Genomic DNA, 20746 nt, shown 5'->3' on the forward strand with positions numbered 1-20746 from the left:
GGAGATGGATGTGCAAAATTGCCTGTGCAGTTTTAATACCACAAGCTTTTTATCAGCTAAAGTCCCATTTTCAACTGTCATTAACACATCCTTAACCACTCTACTTGAAATATTATTTGTCAGTAATGGAATACAATAGTGTCCCGACTGTGTAAATTGTAAGTCCACCATCTTTCCAAAAACTGTTGCCTTATCCTGTTCCATATCCAGTTTCATGTGTGCTTTCTTCATCAACGGTCTGCTCAGAAGCAAAGGTTATCTCACTTGATACAACATCCGTGCTAATGAAATGATTCACTCCGGCAATATTGCAAGGGATCACCACTCCTTTCAGCGACTTCAGAGTATTATCATCCCCAAACCTGAAACTTGTGGAACTTTCAAATTCCTTAACCTTGTTACGATTTTCAGCATTCAAAGAGTCCAGGTAACATTTTAACCAGTCAATTCCACACACAGTAGATGTGCAGCCACTGTCCAATACAGCACAGTTGAAGGATTCTGCAACCAACACCCTCATTACCGGCGTAAAACTGTTTGTCAATAGGATAATGCCTTCTTTCTGGTCACTATCTTTTTCCTCTTCTGACTCTTCCGTGTCATGTGTCGCTTCAAACACTATATCATAACGAGTTGGACAGTTGAAAGCATAATGGTATTGAGAGTCACATCGAAAACATTGATTTATATTGCCCTGTGCATTTCTGGGGTTCATCTTCCTATTGTAGGCTCTAACTGGGTTTCTGTCTTCATAATTTCCTTGTCTCGGTCTCTTTCTATAGTCTTGAGCCCTGTTCGTAGCCATACGATTTTGCCATCCTGTTAGTAGTGTATCTTCCATATTCTGCCTTATTGCAGGCTGACCTATTTGGGTCATCAGAGCCATCGGAATCGAATGTTTCCCCAGAAACTTTTGGAAAACTTTTGTCATCTGTTCGAATAAGGTATCCTTATCAGTAAATTGAACTCCTGTCAAAACTAGGAGCCTATCCATGTTGCTTGCTCTAGCACAGTCCAGTAATTTAAAGGCCAACACAGACTGGAAATTCTAGATTGTGTTTCTGCAGCCTTTTATGTAGTCTGCCAAATTCCATTATATAGTCTTCCATGGAGATATCCTCCATTGTCTGGAACTTATCAAAATCCGACCATGCTTCATACGCACTTAACAAATCATCTTTCTTATAAATCTTATCCATATAATGTAATAAAGTCTCCAGGCCTTCTTCTGAGTCTACCTCTGCCAATTCCAGCTCAGAAAGCACTTTGTTTCGGATTTTACTGCCATATGATAGAGAAAGATCCAATGCCATACCTTGTTTCCTCTTTCCCAAAGCAGTTACCTTAGTCCACATAATTACTGCACTTCTCCATTGGTCGTACGATTCCCTTTCAGAAAATAAGGGAGGATAGTCATATCCAGCCATCTTTATCCTTGGTTCAGCCATATATCCCTTTTTTCTTTATATTCTCGCTCACTCCTTGGTTTGATCTGGAAAAGTTGTATCTTTCAACCTTTCGCATTTGCACAGCAACCATCCTCTGCTACCAATTATTGAGACGTTTTAGTTGCTGTGATATGAAGAGTTTAAAGTTCTGTTCTTTTTTCACAAACACACATTCATTTCATTCCAACAGCCTTTGCACAAAACTCTAACTATACATCACCTGACAGAGGCCACCTGAAGCCCCTTTACATATCAGTGTCAATTAATGGATACTTAACATAAATGAGACAACTCATTGCAATGTCTCTTAACCCATTACTTAACACCGACAGGACAGGAAATGAGACACCTGCAAATAAAGTACTTCCTCTGCAAAGAGACAGCAGGGTACACCGCGGCCCCAGAAACTACAGTATTAGAGGACCTGATCAGCACAGACCATAAAGAAGGGGGACTCTTTGGGAAAATGTATGGACAGCTACTGGACTGAGCCCAAACACCATTGGATGAGACCAGACGGAAATGGGAGGACGAACTGGGGACAGAAGTAGGGTGGGACTCTGGAGCGAAACATTGAGCAGGGCCAACTCCACTTCCTCCTACGCAAGGCTTAGCCTCACGCAGTTCAAAGTGGTGCACAGAGCGCACCTGACCAGAACCCCAATGAGCAGGTTCTTCACGGAGGTGGAAGACAAATGTAAACAGTGCCAGAGAGCCACCCACAGTGCCATGAACTTTGCTCTGGCTGCATTCTGCAGAGAAGCAATCGCTCTCTCCATTTTCCAATGCAGAAGAACGGTTCTTGAGTGGGATGCACTTTGGGATTTTTCTAACTACCTGCCTGCCTCCCTTCTTCTGGTCACCCATTCCCAGCTTCCAGAAGCTGCGGGTTACCACGACTAAAAAGGTGCTATCCACTTGACTTTTAAAAAAAAAAATTTAGAGTACCTAATTCATTTTTCCAATTAAGGGGCAATTTACTGTGGCCAATCCACCGACCCTGCACATCTTTGGGTTGTGGGGCGAAACCCATGCAAACACGTGGAGCATGTGCAAACTCCACACTGACAGTGACCCAGAGCCGGGATCGAACCTGGGACCTCAGCGCCGTGAGGCTGCAGTGCTACCACTGCGCCACCGTGCTGCCCTAACACTTGACTCTCAGTGTCGCTCGTGCACCTCAGTGCCTCGACCCAACGCAAGTTCCGGAACCCAGAGCTCAAGTTGGTCAAGCCAGTGGTACTGCCCGCACACATCATCCAGACTGCAAGGTGTATCCACGAATTCCTACATGCTGCAGGCGGTGCAACACACAGAACACACAGGACAGAGTTCCCCTGCCATAACTTTGCCCAGAAAAGAATATTTAAGCTTTTTCAAAAAAAACTAGTACTCTTGTTTAGCTTTAAAGTGAAGAAAATAACTTTTTAAAAAAATTTAGAGTACCCAGTTCATTTTTTCCAATTAAGGGGCAATAGCGTGGCCAATCCACCTAGCCTGCACATCTTTGAGTTGTGGGGGCGAAACCCACGCAAACACGGGGAGAATGTGTAAACTTCACACGGACAGTGACCCAGAGCCAAACCTGGGACCTGAAGCCATTTGGGATGGCCACGTCCCGATTACAAAATGGACACTCTCAAAGGATGCAGGGAAAATTGGACAATACTAAGAAACAAGCAGGTGCAAGCTCAGTCTGTTGATTAGAACCTTAAACTCTCAGACAGGACAGAAACTGCTAAGCAATCTACATACTAATGAGCCATCTCCGGGGACAAAAAGGAAACATTGAGATACACAATGTTAAAGCAGACAGCCTGGTGCCAGAAGAGGCTAAAACAAAGCAGAACAACGGTCACTAGGACACGCCCAGCAATCAGGGAACCACTCCTCTATTGGAGGAAGATCAATACGGATGATTGGGAAAGACCCAATTAGTTGAGGCCAAGTTCAAGGCCCGCCCAAAAGCACGCGAAGCCCTTTTTAGTATAAAAGGTATTCCCAAGGGAGAATGCTCCTTCTTTGGCTTTGGCTCTCAGCGAAGAGAGAGACCAGCCTAACAGCTGCATCAGACCAAGTAAGTTCCAGGTCAACGCACGCTACGAGATAGACGCTCCTAGTTGCGAACCTGTAAACAGCTCACCCCAGCAGCCTCCGAACCGAGCAACGGCCATTGTTCCTCTGACTGAGTGGGCACCCGAAGCCAAGTATAGGCTTTAGTAATAGTGGTAGTTTAGTTTGTAGAGTTTATGCATAAGTAGACTTGACTGTGTGTAAATAAATGAGCATTGCTTTTGAACTTGCTAACTGGTGTATCGAGTCATTGATCAGTATTCGGTTCTGAACCTTGTGGAGGTGTCGAAAGGTACCTGGCTACTCTTGAGCAAATGTGATTAAACAGAACCAAATTAAGAGCCAACCAATAGTTAGCAACATTTACTGGCGACTCCGCCGGGACTCGACTGAGAAGTGGCCTAACCACTCCGAGAGAATCAAAAATTTGAATTGAGAATCCAATTGGAAACAGAAAAACCACAAGTGTCAGAACAGTACTGATCAATGCATGCGTTCTAACAGGGATATAAGGTAAACCTGAGAGATTTTGTTGCGTAAAACTGTCAGGAGTTTTGTAGGCCGGAAATTAGCGTAAGCCGTACCCGTGTTTACATCACCGCTTTATCACCCCCTGTTCCAAATTCAGTAGAGAAACTTGATGGAGAAAATGGCAATGAAGGCAATGCAACGACTTATGAACCCCCAGGAATGCGAGGTCGCAGCGACCAGCAGTAGAGTAGGACAGTGTCCTGTTTGGGAAGATGAGATCAGAAAATATCTCAAAGGGAAAGGATGGCCCCTTTGGAGTGAATTCTGCGATAATGAGGAAACAGGACCCGGGAGTATAGGACATACTTGGTGGGAGAACCTGTCAGAGATCCACAAGAAGAGCTTAGGGAAAGCTCGCAAGCCGATGGCAATCGTGTCCTGTTTGGCACAATTGTGAGGCACAGAGGAGGTCGTTAGGACGCTCCGTAGAGAGATAGAGGAGAGAGACAGAACCAGTGAGGTAGACGCGAGTGAGGTAGAGAAGGAGAATAGACGCAATATGATAAGGCCTACCAGGACACGCAACGTGCGGTCTTGATAAGACCAGAAACAGAACAGCAAGTTGAGAAATTGCAGTAACAATGCAATGATTTAAAAGCAGCCCTACGAGCACTCCATACTTCCACAACGAAACAAATGCAGAGCACCGTAGACCACGCCAAGTGCCGGAAGCAAATTGCAGAATTGCAATCTCCGCTGTCCGTGCAAAATGGGTTTCAAAGCACATTCGGACCCCAATTAGATCAAGAAAACGGCCCCGATTGGAATTGAACGAGACTGCCCATAGATACGTACATGGGACATGTACGCAGGAAAACCCCCAGAAAACGAAAGCGCCCCAACCCCCAACCGAACAGGCAGAACCCCCCCCCCATGAACCCTGGAACCACACATCGCAGGGCCGCAGGAGAAGGAGAAGCAGATTTCCTTTACACAACCCCGTTAACCGTGACCCAATTACGGGATGCGTGTGGAAAAATTACACCGTTCCTTCCCACTTCAGAACCCCACCAATTTATCGCGAAAGTCAAACAACAGGCTACCATATATGGCCTGGATGAGAAGGAACGAGTGAAGCTCACTGTTTTAAGCCTCGATCCTTCAGTCGTAGCAGCCCTTCCCGACCCACAGAATGTAGGAGGCGGCACACTCCAAGAGATGCACACAGCGATCCTTGATGCGATTGGCTTTAACAGAGGAGACCCCATAGAATGCCTAAATAAGTGTCGGCAAAAGAAGACCGAGCACCCCACAGCGTTTGCTGGATGTTTGTGGACTCACTTCACCGCAGTTTTTGGAGAGTTAGCCCGCGCCCATTTGTCCCCAGATAATATGGCCAAATAGACCCGAATTCTAGTCTCCCACGCCACAGAAGCAGGACGAAAAGCTTGCGTAAATTATGGTCCCTCAGATGAGGCCCACAATGAAAAATGGGTTTTGAAGAGATTGTCCCGCGCTTGGGATCAATCAGTTGCAGGCAAAACCGCATTTTCAACACCCGATGCAGAGCAGGCAGAGATGAACCCAGTTAAAGCACACCAGAACCCCGCATGGGTAAATGAGGGCAGGAACAGCCCACCCCAGCCCAAAGTTCAGGAATGTTACAACTGTGGTCAGCTAGGATACTTTGCACGAAAGTGCAAAGCGCCCCAGAAGCAGCAGAGGAAAGTAAATTTTGCTCTCTTTGGTTGGCTTTTAATTTGGCTCTGTTTAATTACGTTTGCTCAAGAGTCGCCAGGTATCTTTCGACACCGCCACAAGGTTCAGAACCGAATACTGATCAATGACTCGATACACCAGTTAGTAAGTTCAAAAGCAATGCTCATTTATTTACACACAGTCAAGTCTACTCATGCATAAACTCTACTAACTAAACTACCACTATTACTAAAGCCTATACTTAGCTTCGGGTGCCCACTCAATCAGAGGAACAACGGCCGTTCGGTTCTGAGGCTGCTGGGTTGAGCTGTTTGCAGGGTAGCAACTAGGAGCGTCTACCTCGTAGCGTGCGTTGACTTAGAACTTACTTGGTCTGATGCAGTTGCTAGGCTGGTCTCTCTTCGCTGAGAGCCAAAGCCAAAGAAGGAAGATTCTCCATTGGGGAATACCTTTTACACTAAAAAGGGCCTCGCGTGCCTTTGGGCGGGCCTTGAACTTGGCCTCAACTAATTGGGTCTTTCCCAATCATCTGTATCGATCTTCCTCCAATAGAGGGGTGGTTCCCTGATTGCTGGGCGTGTCCTAGTGACCGTTAGTCTGCTTTGTTTTCGTCTCTTCTGGCGCCAGGGTGTCTGCCTTAACATTGTTGTCATGATATTTAGATCAGCATTTCATGATGCAATCAAACACACAATGATGGACATGCAGTAGGACCAACCAACACACACACACACACACACACACACACACATCGCAGCCAATCACCAGTGAGAGCACACGCATTATAAAAACAGGAGACACTTCAGTTCCCGCTCATTCCAGCAGCAGCCAGCTCAGAGCACCGAGCTCAGAGCACCGAGCTCAGGACCTGCCACTCAGACATTATTCACCATGTGCTGAGTGCCTCACCCAGATAGTGATAGGACAGGGTCCACAGATTAGCTGGTAATGCACGTAACCAAGTTAGCAGTGTGTTGTTACAGTTGAGTAGTTAATAAAATTGAGTTACACCATCTCCAGCCATGTTGGATCGTTTGTACATCAGAACACCCAACACGACAATTGTGTATCCAAATGTTTCCCTTTTGTCCCCGGAGATGGCATATTAGTATGTAGATTGCTTAGCAGTTTCTGTCCTGTCTGAGAGTTTAAGGTTCTAATCAACAGACTGAGCTTGCACCTGCTTGTTTCTTAGTATTGTCCAATTTTCCCTGCATTCTTTGCGAGTGTCCATTATGTAACCGGGACGTGGCCATCCCAGATGGCTACAGACCTCGGCACTGTAAGGCTGCAGGGTAACCCACTGCGCCACCGTGCTGCCCTCGTGAAGAAAATAACTTGCCCACTACCTACAGTGTGTGTCGGGAATGCTCTGTTCTGACCTCCCTCAGGCCAGCTTCTGTAGCTGTATCTTGACTCTTATTATCTATATTCCTTAGTCATTTTATATATATATATTAATGTGTTTGTCTATTATATATTGATTTTATACACTTCCCCTTTTTTCATTCCCACTGTCTCCAAATTCCCAATTGCGCCACCTCAGATGCCACTCCGTTTCATTTGTCATTTAATCTCCCTTGCTCTCCACCCCATCTCAGGCCTTCCCTTTTGTTCTCCCTGCTTCCTTCCACTGACTCGGAACCTATTATCACATTACCCTAGGCTAGCGCACAGTAATTTCCTGCCCCACTTGACCCGGATAGAAAATACAGGTGAAATTAGATTTTATTTACAATACCTGAGGTCCTTGGTTGAGCCCAATGAATTATAGTAACCAGGTTTGTAACCTTAAAATTGCAAATAACCTTTTATTATGTACAGTATTATAATTAAATGGACAGAAAATGTAACTGATGTTCTGTGATGACTTTCAGTCTATGTCTTTCTGTAAGTTGAGACTTTCATTTTGGTGGTTCTTCTAGATTTGAGATGGTTTTCTCTGGCAAGATTGTCTACTTTCTCTGCAGACTCAGCATCATTTCAGGTTTACAACAAAGGATGTGTCAGGCGCACTCTGCTTTCCGAACAATAGAGCAGAGAGAGTGTTTCTTTCACTTCCAAGCTCTAAACGTTTCTGCCGAGTTCTCTCAAAGCATTCCGCAGGAACCAATCACTGACTGTTGCCAGGCAGAACACTGTCCCTGGCCAACCCACCGGTTGCTGCTCAACCAATTGAACCGACTCCACGCAAAGCTGATTCCTACCATCCACTCGGTGCTGAGGAGTCTGGCTTCTCCTTTCCAAAATACAAAGCCTGGGAACAAAATATCCTGACAAAACAGGCTTTTTCAACTTTCAATTTTCTGCTTAAAGGCATATCCCGATTATGGGATCACAGACCAAAATAATGAAATAAAAGAAATAGGAACCAAGGAAATAAACCGGAAGGACTCTTGCACTACTACGTTTCTACCTTTATTCAGTCTGGTGGAAGGTCATTGATTTGAAATGTATCTTTGTTTCTTTCGACAGAGGCTGCCTGAGTTGGAGTATTTCCAGCATTTAATGTTTTTATTTCAGGTTTTCAGCAGCCATGGTATTTTGCTTCTATTATTAAAACTAAAATAATGTAAATGCTGGAACCTGAAATACAAACAGGAAATGCTGGAAAAACTCAGCAGGTCTGGCAGCAACTGTGGAGAAAGAAAATCAAGTCAATATTTTGAGTCCACATGATTCTTCAGTCATACAGAGTCAAAACGCTGACTCTGTTTTCTCCCTGCTGAGGTCTTACAGCATTTTTTGACTTTGCTTCTGTTGTTGTGCTGGCAAGACCCATTTTATTATGAGATCTTGCTGGTGGCTGGATTTAGCAAATCAGATTTACATTGGGTTTTCTGCCAGACGAGTGAGACTGATGCTTTGCAAAATGTTGGTGCAATTTACTCTCTGACACAGCATGAAAGATATTTTAAAAATCTTTCACCCACGTGTTCCCACCATTACCATGTACAGGTTTGTAACCACTGGTACCTCAAGTTAAAAAGCTGATCATCTTCTGGCTACTCTTGGAGACCTGGGTGTGAGTAGTCAGCAGTAGGGTGAAAGCAGCTTCAATGTTTGCTACACTTGTGATACTCTTAATTCATTTTTTTTTTGTATAAATTTACACCCAATTCTTTTGTTTCCAATTAAGGAGCACTTTTACGTGGCCAATTCACCTATACTGCAATTCTTTGGGTTGTGGGGATGAGACCCACGCAGATACTGGGAGAATCTGCAAACTCCATACAGACAGTGACCCGGGGCTGGGATTGAACCGGGGTCTTCTGCACTGTGACGCAGCAGTGCTAACCACTGAGGCAGCATTGCCGCCCCTAGAACTCTTACTTGATGACTTCAAATCATACCTGCTGCCAAATTTGGGCGGTTAGGGCACTTGGCTGTATTGCTAGATTTTTCCACTCAAGTGCGTACAATGAAAGTTCAGACTTTGAATGTGAAAAACTGAGGGGTAACGTTGAATTTCATGAAGCTAGGAAGTTATCTTGTCCTTTTCATTTCTATTCTATGTTTTTCTTAAAATGTATTTTATTACAAACATGCAGCAAAACAGGTTACAGCAAATAAACACCTCTATTCTATGTTTCTTGCATCCATTATGTGAGCACCAAATGTTTGTAATTTATTGGACTTTTTACTGAAAATTATCAGTGTTTGGAACCATTTAAGATCTTTGCATTGCCAGAATTAACCCGTTGCACCTTTTCACAGCATCCAGAGCTAAGCTAACAATGCTGAACACCGTGTCAAAGATTCGTGGACAGGTAAAAAATCCAGGCTACCCTCAACCAGAAGGACTTCTTGGAGAATCCATGATAAAATTTGGGAAGGATCTGGGTGAAGAATCCAATTTTGGTGAGTGAAGCATTTTGATTTGTGGGAATTTAATGAGTAAGAAGTTGGGTGGGGTTACTGGGTTATGGGGATAGGGTGGAGGTGTTGACCTTGGGTAGGGTGCTCTTTCCAAGAGCCGGTGCAGACTCGATGGGCTGAATGGCCTCCTTCTGCACTGTAAATTCTATGATCTATGATAAGAACCATATTTGAAGGCGTCAAATATAACATGGGCGACAGAACTTTTGGGATCAAAGCTGTCAGCATTTTTTTTGTCATTGCATTTTTGTTGTCATTGCTACATAAGTTTATGGACATACAAATCAATATTGTTATTCAGGTATGTGGGTAGATGGCACAATTGTATTGGATTAATGCATTCATGAAGAATAGCTACAGTTCTCCGCAGCTGTGATTAAGAGCTCTGAAGGTTGTGTTTCCTGTCTGGTGCCAGGGTGTCATGATATGGTGATATTGGGAACTTGGATCAAGAAATGGGGTCCAAGATGTAGCAAGAAATTTAGGGGTTAAACAGACTGGGGGAAAAGACTGCCAGCAGCAGAGTCCGAGGGATACACCCACAGCCTGAGTTACTTTGTCCCAATCAGACTTAACCTCATTAGTGCGGATGCACAGAATGTCCTGGGTCAGCCAGGCTGATCCATTCAAGATCCATTGTCCTTCGGGACAACCTTGTTTGATAAGCCCATCAGAGTCTGATGACCTATTTGTCCGTCGATGGAAGGTTAGTTGCATGTGAATGGCATAGCTCTGTTCTTTTGGATAAACGGGAGTGGGCAAGCGCCAAGATAATGGATTCAAGTCTGGCCACCTCCGGGGAGAACCTTTGTTTGAGGGGCTGGGCGGAGCTTGGAGAGAGGAGAAATTCTGTTTTGATCAATTACAGGGCAAAAGGCTGTGGAAATCAACCAGAGGTGATGAAAGTTGCCACCGAGGCAGGCTTTGGAAAAGGGGTCTGATCAATTGTCCCTAAAAGAAGTAAAAATAGGTTTGTAAATGCAATTATTGCCTTTGTCTGTCTGTGAAAGTGGCACAAGAACTGCATGTCCTGTTATAGTGTTGTCTAATGGAAACAAGTATGTTAAGGTTAAGAAACTGCACATAATCTGTAGAGCTGCAGTACAAGTTTAAATATTGTTTTCTTTTGTCTTAATAAAATTTGGTTAGAAAATAACCAAGCCCTATTTCGTATATTATCACTTCTGGAAGGAATTGATCTTTCCGCACCGTGTTAAAACTTAAAATAGTTATGGCATCTGCTCCAGTTTCTTAGCTGCTGTTGAGAGCTGGCCAGGCACCATAATAAATTGGGGTATTAATGGTGGATAGCTCCTGTTATCTGCAGCTATGATTGTGAACTGCAAAGGTTGTGTTTCCTGCCTGGTGCCAACGTTAAGGATAGCTCCTTGCAGCTGGAGTGGGTGAGGGAGGAGCCAGTTGTCATGGTCCACGCGGGAACCAATGACATGGGTGGAACCAGGACTGATTTATAAGAGAATTTGAGTTGGGGTCCAAATTAAAAGGTAATCATCTCTGGATTATCTGAGCAATGTACCAATTGGCATAAGGTCAGGCAGGGTTTAAAGAATGGCGTGGGAAGAAGGGATTGTGATTCATGAGGCACTGGCATCAGGTTCAGTAAAGAATGAGCTCTTCTGTTGGAATTGGCTCCACTTGAAACAGGCTGGGACCAGTGCACTGATCAATCGTATAGCCAAGATTTTAAACTAGCAGAGGCAGGGGGTGAAGGGAAATTTAGATTCCAAAATGAAAGGCTGAGGCATTGAATCAGTACAGCGATGGGGGTAAAGACAAGCAGGGTACGACAGGAACCTAGTCTAACAAGAAATGTTCATTGAATAAGGACATTGCAGTGTTTTGAGGCAATAAATTGAAATGGAAGGTTCTTTATCTGAATCAAATCTAAAAATTGTTAGATAATTTATCAGGATATGGTTCTTTATCTGAATGCACAAAGTATCTGCAATAAGATAGATTAATTTGTGGCACTAATAGAGATAAATGATTTACTATTCGCCACTGTAGGAACATGGTTGCAAGGAGATCAAGGATGGGAAATGAATATTCTAGGGTACACAACATTTCAGAAAGACAGACGAGTGGCAAAGGAGGAGGGATAGCCCTGATAGTAAAAGATGACATGACATTAGTGGGAAAGGATCTGGCATCAGACGGTCATGAAGCAGAAACAGTATGAATGGAAATTCAGAGTAGCAAGAGTCAGATAACAATAACAGGAGTAGTTTGTAGTCACCCTAACAGTAGTTATATCCTTGGACAGAATATTAAACAAGAAATTATTGAAACTTGTAACAAAGGAAATATAATAATTGTGGGGGTTGGACTTCCGGGTGCGGTGATGACCAGCTAAATCGCACATTTCGGCAGCTCCCGGTGGAACGGACTTTTGGGCTCTTAATAGGAGCCCCAACGGCAATTTTAATGGCTAAAAACACTGTGCGGTAAACCAGAAGGGAATCCCCCCCTGGACACGGTTGGAAAAAGGAGAGGAAAGTGGCCGGATTGCAGTGGATCCTCTAGAGCAACGGCCAGGAAGGCAAGCACAAAGCAAGATGGCGTCGGAAGGTGGCAGTTTAATATGGGGCAGTGACCAACAAGAGTTCCTGCGGCGCTGCATGGAAGAACTTAAAAAGGAGATGAAGAAGGAGCTGTTGGCCCCGATATTACAGGCGATTGAAGGGCTAAAGGAGGAGCAAAAGACCCAGGAGCTTCGGGTCGTGAAGACAAAGGCCGCTGAAAATGAAGACTAAATACAGCGCCTGGTGGTGAAGACAGAGATGCACGAGGCACAACACAAAAGGTGTGTGGAAAGGCTGGAGGTGCTGGAGAATAATGCGAGGAGGAAGAATTTAAGGATTCTTGGTCTTCCTGAAGGTGCAGAAGGGGAGGACGTCGGGGCATATGTGAGCACGATGCTTCACTCGTTAATGGGATCGGAGGCCCCGACGGGCCCGTTGGAGGTGGAGGGAGCTTATCGAGTTATGGCGCGAAGACCAAGGGCTGGAGAAATTCCTCGAGCCATAGTGGTGAGATTTCTCCGATATAAGGACAGAGAGATGGTCCTCAGATGGGCAAAGAAAACCCGGAGCAGTAGGTGGGAGAACGCGGTGATCCGCGTATATCAAGATTGGAGTGCGGAGGTGGCGAGAAGGAGGGCAAGCTTTAATCGGGCCAAGGCGGTGCTGCACAAAAGGAAGGTTAAATTTGGAATGCTGCAGCCGGCAAGACTGTGGGTCACACATCAAGGGAAACACCACTACTTTGAAACGGCAGAAGAGGCGTGGACATTTATTGTCGAGGAGAAACTGGAATAAGCGGGCTAGAAAAAGAACGTTTGGGACAAAGTGGTGGGGTGATTACGTGGGGTGAAGGGGGGGGAAATGGGGGAACAGATGATTTCCCAAGTTGTTAATCCTGCGACCCTGTAACTTTTCTCTCTTCCCCATGTCGTGGGGGAGGGGGGGGGGAGGGAGGATGGGGAGCTGGGGGCACCGGCCATTGGGGGCGGGGCCAAATGGGAAGCGCGGGCTTTGTTCCCGCGCTATGGTAACCATGGCGGGAACAGGGAAGCAGGAAGGAGGGGGCCTCGCACAGTGGGGGCCGAGGTCACGGGGGGAAGCCGAGGTCGGCCAGAGTTTGCTGACTTCTGGGAGCAACATGGGGGGTGCAATTACGCTAGAAAGGGATCTAGCGGGGGGGGGGTTAACTGGGTTGCTGCTGCCGGGAGAAGGGGCAGCTGGTATGGGGTGTGGTGGTCGGGGCTCGAGGGCGCCGTTGGGGGGAGATACGGCTACGTGGGAACCGGGAGAGGAGCTGGATTGAAAAAGGAGATGGCTAGTCGACAAGGGGGGGGGGGGGGGGGGGGGGGGAGTTGGTAATGGGTGGAGATTTTAATACGGTGTTGGACCCAGGGCTGGACAGATCGAGGTCCAGGACCGGAAGGAGGCCGGCTGCAGCTAGAGTGCTCAAGGACTTTATGGAGCAGATGGGAGGAGTAGACCCCTGGAGATTTAGTAGACCTAGGAGTAAGGAGTTTTTGTTTTTCTCCTATGTCCACAAAGTCTATTCACGGATAGACTTTTTTGTTTTGGGAAGGGCACTGATCCCGAAGGTGACGGGGACGGAGTACACGGCTATAGCTATTTCGGACCACGCTCCATATTGGGTGGACCTGGAGATAGGGGAGGAAAAAGAACAGCATCCACCCTGGAGAATGGACATGGATTGGCAGATGAGGGGGAGTGTTTAAGGGTGAGGGGGTGTATTGAAAGGTACTTGGAACTCTATGACAATGGGGAGGTTCAGGTGGGAGTGGTCTGGGAGGCGTTGAAGGCTGTGGTTAGAGGGGAGCTGATATCTATCAGGGCACATAAAGGAAAGCAGGAGGGTAGGGAAAGGGAGCGGTTGTTGAAAGAACTTTTGAGGGTGGACAGACAATATGCGGAGGCACCGGAGGAGGGACTGTACAGGGAAAGACAAAGGCTACATGTAGAATTTGACTTGTTGACTACGGGTAATGCAGAGGCACAATGGAGGAAGGCACAGTGTGTACAGTACGAATATGGGGAGAAGGCGAGCAGGTTGCTGGCCCACCAACTGAGGAAAAGGGGAGCAGCGAGGGAGATAGGGGGGATGAGAGATGAGGAGGGAGAGATGGAGTGCGGAGCGGTGAGAGTGAATGGAGTGTTCAAGGCATTTTATGAAAGATTATATGAAGCTCAGCCCCCGGAAGGGAAGGAGAGAATGATGTGCTTTCTGGATCAGCTGGAATTTCCTAAGGTGGTGGAGCAGGAGAGGGCGGGACTGGGAGCACAGATTGAGACGGAGGAAGTAGTGAAAGGGATTGGAAGCATGCAGGCGGGGAAGGCCTCGGGACCAGACGGATTCCCAGTGGAATTCTTTAGGAAATATATGGACTTGCTGGCCCCGCTACTGATGAGAACCTTTAATGAGGCTAGGGAAAGGGGGCAGCTGCCCCCGACTATGTCAGAGGCAACGATATCGCTCCGATATAAGGAAGGAAAAAGACCCGCTGCAATGCGGGTCCTATAGGCCCATTTCCCTCCTGAATGTGGATGCTAAGATTCTGGCCAAGGTAATGGCAACGAGGATAGAGGATTGTGTCCCGGGGGTGGTGCATGAGGACCAAACTGGGTTTGTGAAGGGGAGACAGCTGAACACAAACATATGGAGGCTGCTAGGGGTAATGATGATGCCCCCACCAGAGGGGGAAGCGGAGATAGTGGTGGCGATGGATGCCGAGAAAGCATTTGATAGAGTGGAGTGGGATTATGTGTGGGAGGTGCTGAGGAGATTTGGCTTTGGAGATGGGTATATCAGATGGGTACAGTTGCTGTATAGGGCCCCGATGGCGAGCGTGTCACGAATGGATGGGGGTCTGATTATTTTCGGCTCCATAGAGGGACGAGGCAGGGATGTCCTCTGTCTCCGTTATTGTTTGCATTGGCGATTGAGCCCCTGGCCATAGCATTGAGGGGTTCCAGGAAGTGGAGGGGAGTACTCAGGGGAGGAGAAGAACACTGGGTATCTCTGTATGCGGATGATTTGTTGTTGTATGTGGCGGACCCGGCGGAGGGGATGCCAGAGATAATGCGGATACTTGGGGAGTTTGGGGATTTTTCGGGGTATAAATTGAACATGGGGAAAAGTGAGTTGTTCGTGGTGCATCCAGGGGAGCAGAGCAGGGAAATAGAGGATTTACCGTTGAGGAAGGTAACAAGGGACTTCCGGTACTTGGGGATCCAGATAGCCAAGAATTGGTGTACATTACACAGGCTTAATTTAACGCGGTTGGTGGAACAGATGGAGGAGTACTTTTAAGAGATGGGACATGGTGTCCCTGTCACTGGCAGGTAGGGTGCAGGCGATTAAAATGGTGGTCCTCCCGAGATTCCTTTTTGTGTTTCAGTGCCTCCCGGTGGTGGTCACGAAGGCTTTTTTCAAGAGAATCGAGAAGAGTATTATGAGTTGTGTGGGCCGGGAAGACCCCGAGAGTGAGGAGGGGATTTTTGCAGCGTAGTAGGGACAGGGGGGGGGTTGGCACTACCGAGCCTAAACGACTATTACTGGCCCGCCAATGTTTCAATTGTGTGTAAGTGGATGGGAGAAGGGGAGGGAGCGGCGTGGAAGAGATTGGAGAGGGCGTCCTGCAGGGGGACTAGCCTACAAGCAATGGTGCGGCACCGTTGCCGTTCTCACCGAAGAAATACACCACAAGCCCGGTGGTGGTGGCTACATTGAAAATTTGGGGGCAGTGGAGACGGCATAGGGGAAAGACTGGAGCCTCGGTGCGGTCCCCGATAAGAAATAACCATAGGTTTGTTCCGGGGAGAATGGATGGGGGATTTGGAGCATGGCAAAGAGCTGGGGTAGTACAATTGAGAGATCTGTTCGTAGATGGGACGTTTGCGAGTCTGGGTGCGCTGACGGAAAGACATGGGTTGCCCCAAGGGAATGCATTTCGGTATATGCAACTGAGGGCTTTCGCGAGGCAACAGGTGAGGGAATTCCCGCAGCTCCCGACGCAGGAGGTGCAGGATAGAGTGATCTCAGAGACATGGGTGGGGGATGGTAAGGTGTCGGACAGATATAGGGAAATGAGGGACGAGGGGGAGATCATGGTAGATGAGCTGAAAGGGAAATGGGAAGAGCTGGGGGAGGAGATCGAAGAGGGGCTATGGGCTGATGCCCTACGTAGGGTAAACTTGTCGTCCTCGTGTGCCAGGCTAAGCTTGATACAATTTAAGGTTCTACACAGGGCGCATATGACTGGAGCACGGCTCAGTAAATTGTTTGGGGTAGAGGATAGGTGTGGGAGATGCTCGAGAAGCCCAGCGAATCTCACCCACATGTTCTGGTCATGCCCGGCACTACAGGGGTTCTGGGTGGGGGTGGCAAAGGTGCTTTCGAAGGTCGTGGGGGTCTGGGTCGAACCAAGCTGGGGGTTGGCTATATTCGGGGTTGCAGAAGAGCCGGGAGTGCAGGAGGCGAGAGAGGCTGATGTTTTGGCCTTTGCGTCCCTAGTAGCCCGGCGCAGGATATTGTTAATGTGGAAGGAAGCCAAACCCCCGGGTGTGGAGACCTGGATAAATGACATGGCAGGGTTTATAAAGTTAGAACGGATCAAGTTCGTATTAAGGGGTTTGGCTCAAGGGTTCACCAGGCGGTGGCAACCGTTCGTCGACTACCTCACAGAAAGATAGAGGGAATGGAAAAGAAGAAGACAACAGCAGCAACCCGGGGGGGGGAGGAACCGGACGGACTCTCAGGGATGTCATTGTATATGTATAGACACTTGTTATAGGTAATGTATATTGGATTGTTGGATTGTATCTTTGGAGAGTAACTATTTTTGACAAGGCAGTTGCCACTCAGTTTTGTTTTTGTTTATATATTATTTATTTATTTGTTTAAAATTGGCCACGGTTATTTATATTGCTTTGTTGTTGTTCAAAAGAAAAACTATGTACTGTTATGTTTGGCCACAAAATTTTGAATAAAATATATATATTTTTTAAAAATTAAAAAAAATAATTGTGGGGGTCTTTAATCTTCATGTTGACTGGGGCAGTCAAATTGGCAAGAATAGTCCGGAAAATAGAAAGGTTTTGTGTCAGTTTTTTGGAGCAATATGTTGACCTTGGGATAAAGTTGTCTCAGACCTAGTATTGTGTAATGAAGCAGGGCTAATTAGTAATGTCATTGTTAAAGATCCACTGGAAAATAGTGATCATCATTCCATTAAATTCCATGATACGTTTGAGACTGACATACTCTAATCGTAAACAAGAATCTTAAACTTAAAGTCAAATACATAGCTTGAGGGGATATCTGGCTGCAGTTAATTGGTAAATAGATTAAAAGATATGGAAGTAAATTAACAATGGAAAACATTTAAAGCAACAATTCAAAACCTTCAACAAAAAGTCATTCCATTGAAAAACAAAAGCTCAGCAAGAAATGACGACCCGTGGCTCATTCAAGAAGTTGAGGACTAATTTAAACATTAGATTAAAATGTTGCTTACAATGTTGAAAAAACAGCAAGTCTGAAGATTGGGAGTGTTTCAAAAACTAGCAAAGGACTACCAAAAAGTTGGGATGAAGGGAAAAATAGAATTTTAGACTAGCCAGGAATATAAAAACAGCTTGTAGAGCTTGTATATGTACAGAAAGAGGAAGAGAGTAGCTAGGGTAAACATAGGCCGCTGAGAATCAGAGATAGGAGACATTTTTCATGGGGAATTTGGAAATGGCAGAGGCGTTGAAAAAATATCACAGTGGAAGACAAACGTTCAATACCAGAAATAGACAGTAACTTGGGAGCTGAAAAGTGAGTAAATTAATATCAGCAGAGAAAAACCATTGGTGAAGCTAACATCCGACTATCCGACAAATCACGGGAACGTGATGACCTTCACTCTTGGGGTTGTAAAAGACTTTGCTGCAGAGATGGTTGATTGTGCTGGCTATGATTTCCAAAAACCCTTTGATTCAGAAAAGGCCCCACTAGATTGGAAGTTGGTAACTGTTGACCCAATTTTGAAGAATGGAGAAAGTAGTGAACTACAGGCCAGTTAGCCTAACATCAGTTCTTGGGTAAATGCTTTAATTTTCAATTTATTGAAGAATTGGAATGGCAGCTATTATAGTCCTAGCTTGTTATGCCTCAGAATTGTTCATCAAATTGTGGTTGCAGTAATTTTCTTTTCCCCACAAGAAAAGAAAATGATCTTGAGTATCACTGATGTATCTCTTAGAAACTAGTTCCAGAATCTTCTGGGAATCTTCTTGGGTAGGCATATAGGAGAGTAAATGTAATGGTAAGGAGAGAAAAATGCTATGAAAGTAATATCACACTTCAAAGAAATTTCAATTTATAATAAATTGCTACTTGATAATATTCGGGAGGAAAAAGGAATAAGTATTAGTCTGAAAGTTTCCTAAAAGAATGGGACTTCTGAAATAACTTTTGTTCACTAATTTATCAGTAAGCTTTGTTTCTAAAATGTGTCTTTGGGTTTATTTTTGTCTTCAAAGTTATAGTCTACTTTGAGCTGAGATGTTCCCTTTGTGGCACTTCAGTACATCCCAGATAATGCACTTTCATCTTCATACATTTATTTTGGGTCTTTGTACATTTACAATGCTGAAAATGCAGGGCTGTTTGGCAGTAACTATAATGTGCACTGTTCTGGTGGCTCAATTACTGAAAGTATCACCCATTATGAAACTGAGATTCATAGACCAGAAATATCTCAGGCTAGATTCCTGCATTGTGCCAAGTTAGCTCCAACTGGAAGCGGTAAGAGTTCTAAATTTACAAAACCCCTATGTTATGTTCCTTGTATTGTTTTCCAAGATAGCCAAAGAAGTAGTGTTGACAAAGAACATAAAGCTATATGTTTAAATCAAAACTAGGTTATTTTACACTACTTAAATTGTGTTATGAATTTTGTTGCTCATTTTTGATCCCAACAGCGTCGCCAATATTGTTGCTAATATTAATGATGTTGGTGAACCACAAGCCTTCCCTTATATTGATCAAATGACCACACAACCAGTTAGTTAGTTCAAAAGATGGTTTATTTACATGCACAAGAGTTACCTCGACATGCAAACACAATATCTACTCCAAATTAAACTACACCTATCAGCTATAATAACCTATACTTAATTTCAGGGTGACCGGCACTGTGCAAATGGATAAGGCATTTATCTGCATTTAACTTGGCTGGTTCGAAGAAAGCGGCTCTGTCTCTGCTGGGCTCAGCCGTCAGGTAGCGATCGTTGGTCTTGAACTTGGCTGGCTGTTCCTGCTTCAGTTGGGTTGGCACAGGCCGGATCCAAAAGAGACAGAACACATGGCTGTGCTCTCTTTTATCCCTCTGGGATTTCGCGCTCTTTGGGGTGGTCCTTAACCTTGGACCCAATAGTTCGACAGGGCTCTGATCACGGTCTTCGATTTCGGCCAATAAAGGAGCGGGTGCCTTGGTAGCTGGGCGGGTTCTTAGCGGTCATTGACCTTGGCAGTTGGGCTTTCTGAGTAAGGGGAGTGGTGCCGATCAGTCTGTGGCTGTACCGGTTCCTTGATTGGAGTTCTATTGTCCTGGGAAAATGGGCCATTAAAATGCAAATGAACGGGGGGTTTTGATCAGGTCTAGTTACCTGTGTTTCAAATACACATCGGCTCTGTATCTGTCTGAGTCCTGAGTTGGTAACTTCTCCAACAGCTGCTCCCTTGAATGCCTAGAGAAACAGTCTTTTATAAGACTACTTTGTGAAGCCATCTATGATGATATACATGAACATCATCTTGTTAACCCTTTACTTTCCTTAGATTATATATATCATTACATCCTCTACAAGGGACAGGGAAATTCAGCCAGGGCTCTCATTCCTCCTTGTTCGCCAGTGACCCTGTTGGGAAGTATGTTTGTATGAAAATAGACTGTAATGCCTGTCATGGTTGAACTCATTGTTCATGCGGCAGATGAGGATGGACAACATTTTTTAAAAAATTTAGAGTACCCAAATATTATTTTTTCCAATTAAGGGGTAATTTAGTGTGGCCAATCCACCTAACCAGCACATTGAACTGTACTTTGTCCTGCACTAAATTTTTGATTAATTCAATTTTATATACTTTAGTTGATTCTTGCGTTTACATTTCTTATTTAAGGAGGTGCTCTCATTGATGTTGGCGAATCGATGAAGCGAATGGCTGAGGTTAAAGACTCCCTGGATATTGAAGTCAAACAGAACTTTATTGACCCATTACAAAGTCTATGTGATAAAGATTTCAAAGAAATTCAGGTAAAAGATTATCTATAGATAAACACATTGCCATTCTGTCATCTGTGCGCTCTCCTCTCAACTTCCATCCTGAAAAGAAATGCTAGTGAAATCTATTTTGTAATGATTGTTTTATCTGTTGGTTTTCAGAGGTTTGAGGGTACAATTGAACTTTACTGTCACTTTTGACCTTTTATCCTGGTCCCATTAAACAATTCCCTTCATGCCTATTATGGTGTGAGAATACGGGGCATGAATGAAGTTGTTCTTAGAAGCAACTTTTGTCATCCGAGATGGAATCCACTCCCTTGTTATGCT

The 20746-nt window shown here is 45.2% G+C and overlaps 1 protein-coding gene across 1 annotated transcript in view; it reads left to right on the plus strand.

Annotated features, from left to right (window-relative positions):
* The window catches only part of sh3gl1b (SH3-domain GRB2-like 1b), a 134650-nt gene that overhangs the window by 38688 nt on the left and 75216 nt on the right, over positions 1-20746 (plus strand). The window contains exons 3-4 of the mRNA XM_072482736.1: positions 9429-9572; positions 20316-20449. Of these exons, the coding sequence (XP_072338837.1) occupies positions 9429-9572; positions 20316-20449 (278 nt within the window). The remainder of the gene's footprint in view (positions 1-9428; positions 9573-20315; positions 20450-20746) is intronic.

The sequence above is a fragment of the Scyliorhinus torazame genome, chromosome 18 (assembly GCF_047496885.1).
Source record: "Scyliorhinus torazame isolate Kashiwa2021f chromosome 18, sScyTor2.1, whole genome shotgun sequence".
Lineage (NCBI taxonomy): Eukaryota > Metazoa > Chordata > Chondrichthyes > Carcharhiniformes > Scyliorhinidae > Scyliorhinus > Scyliorhinus torazame.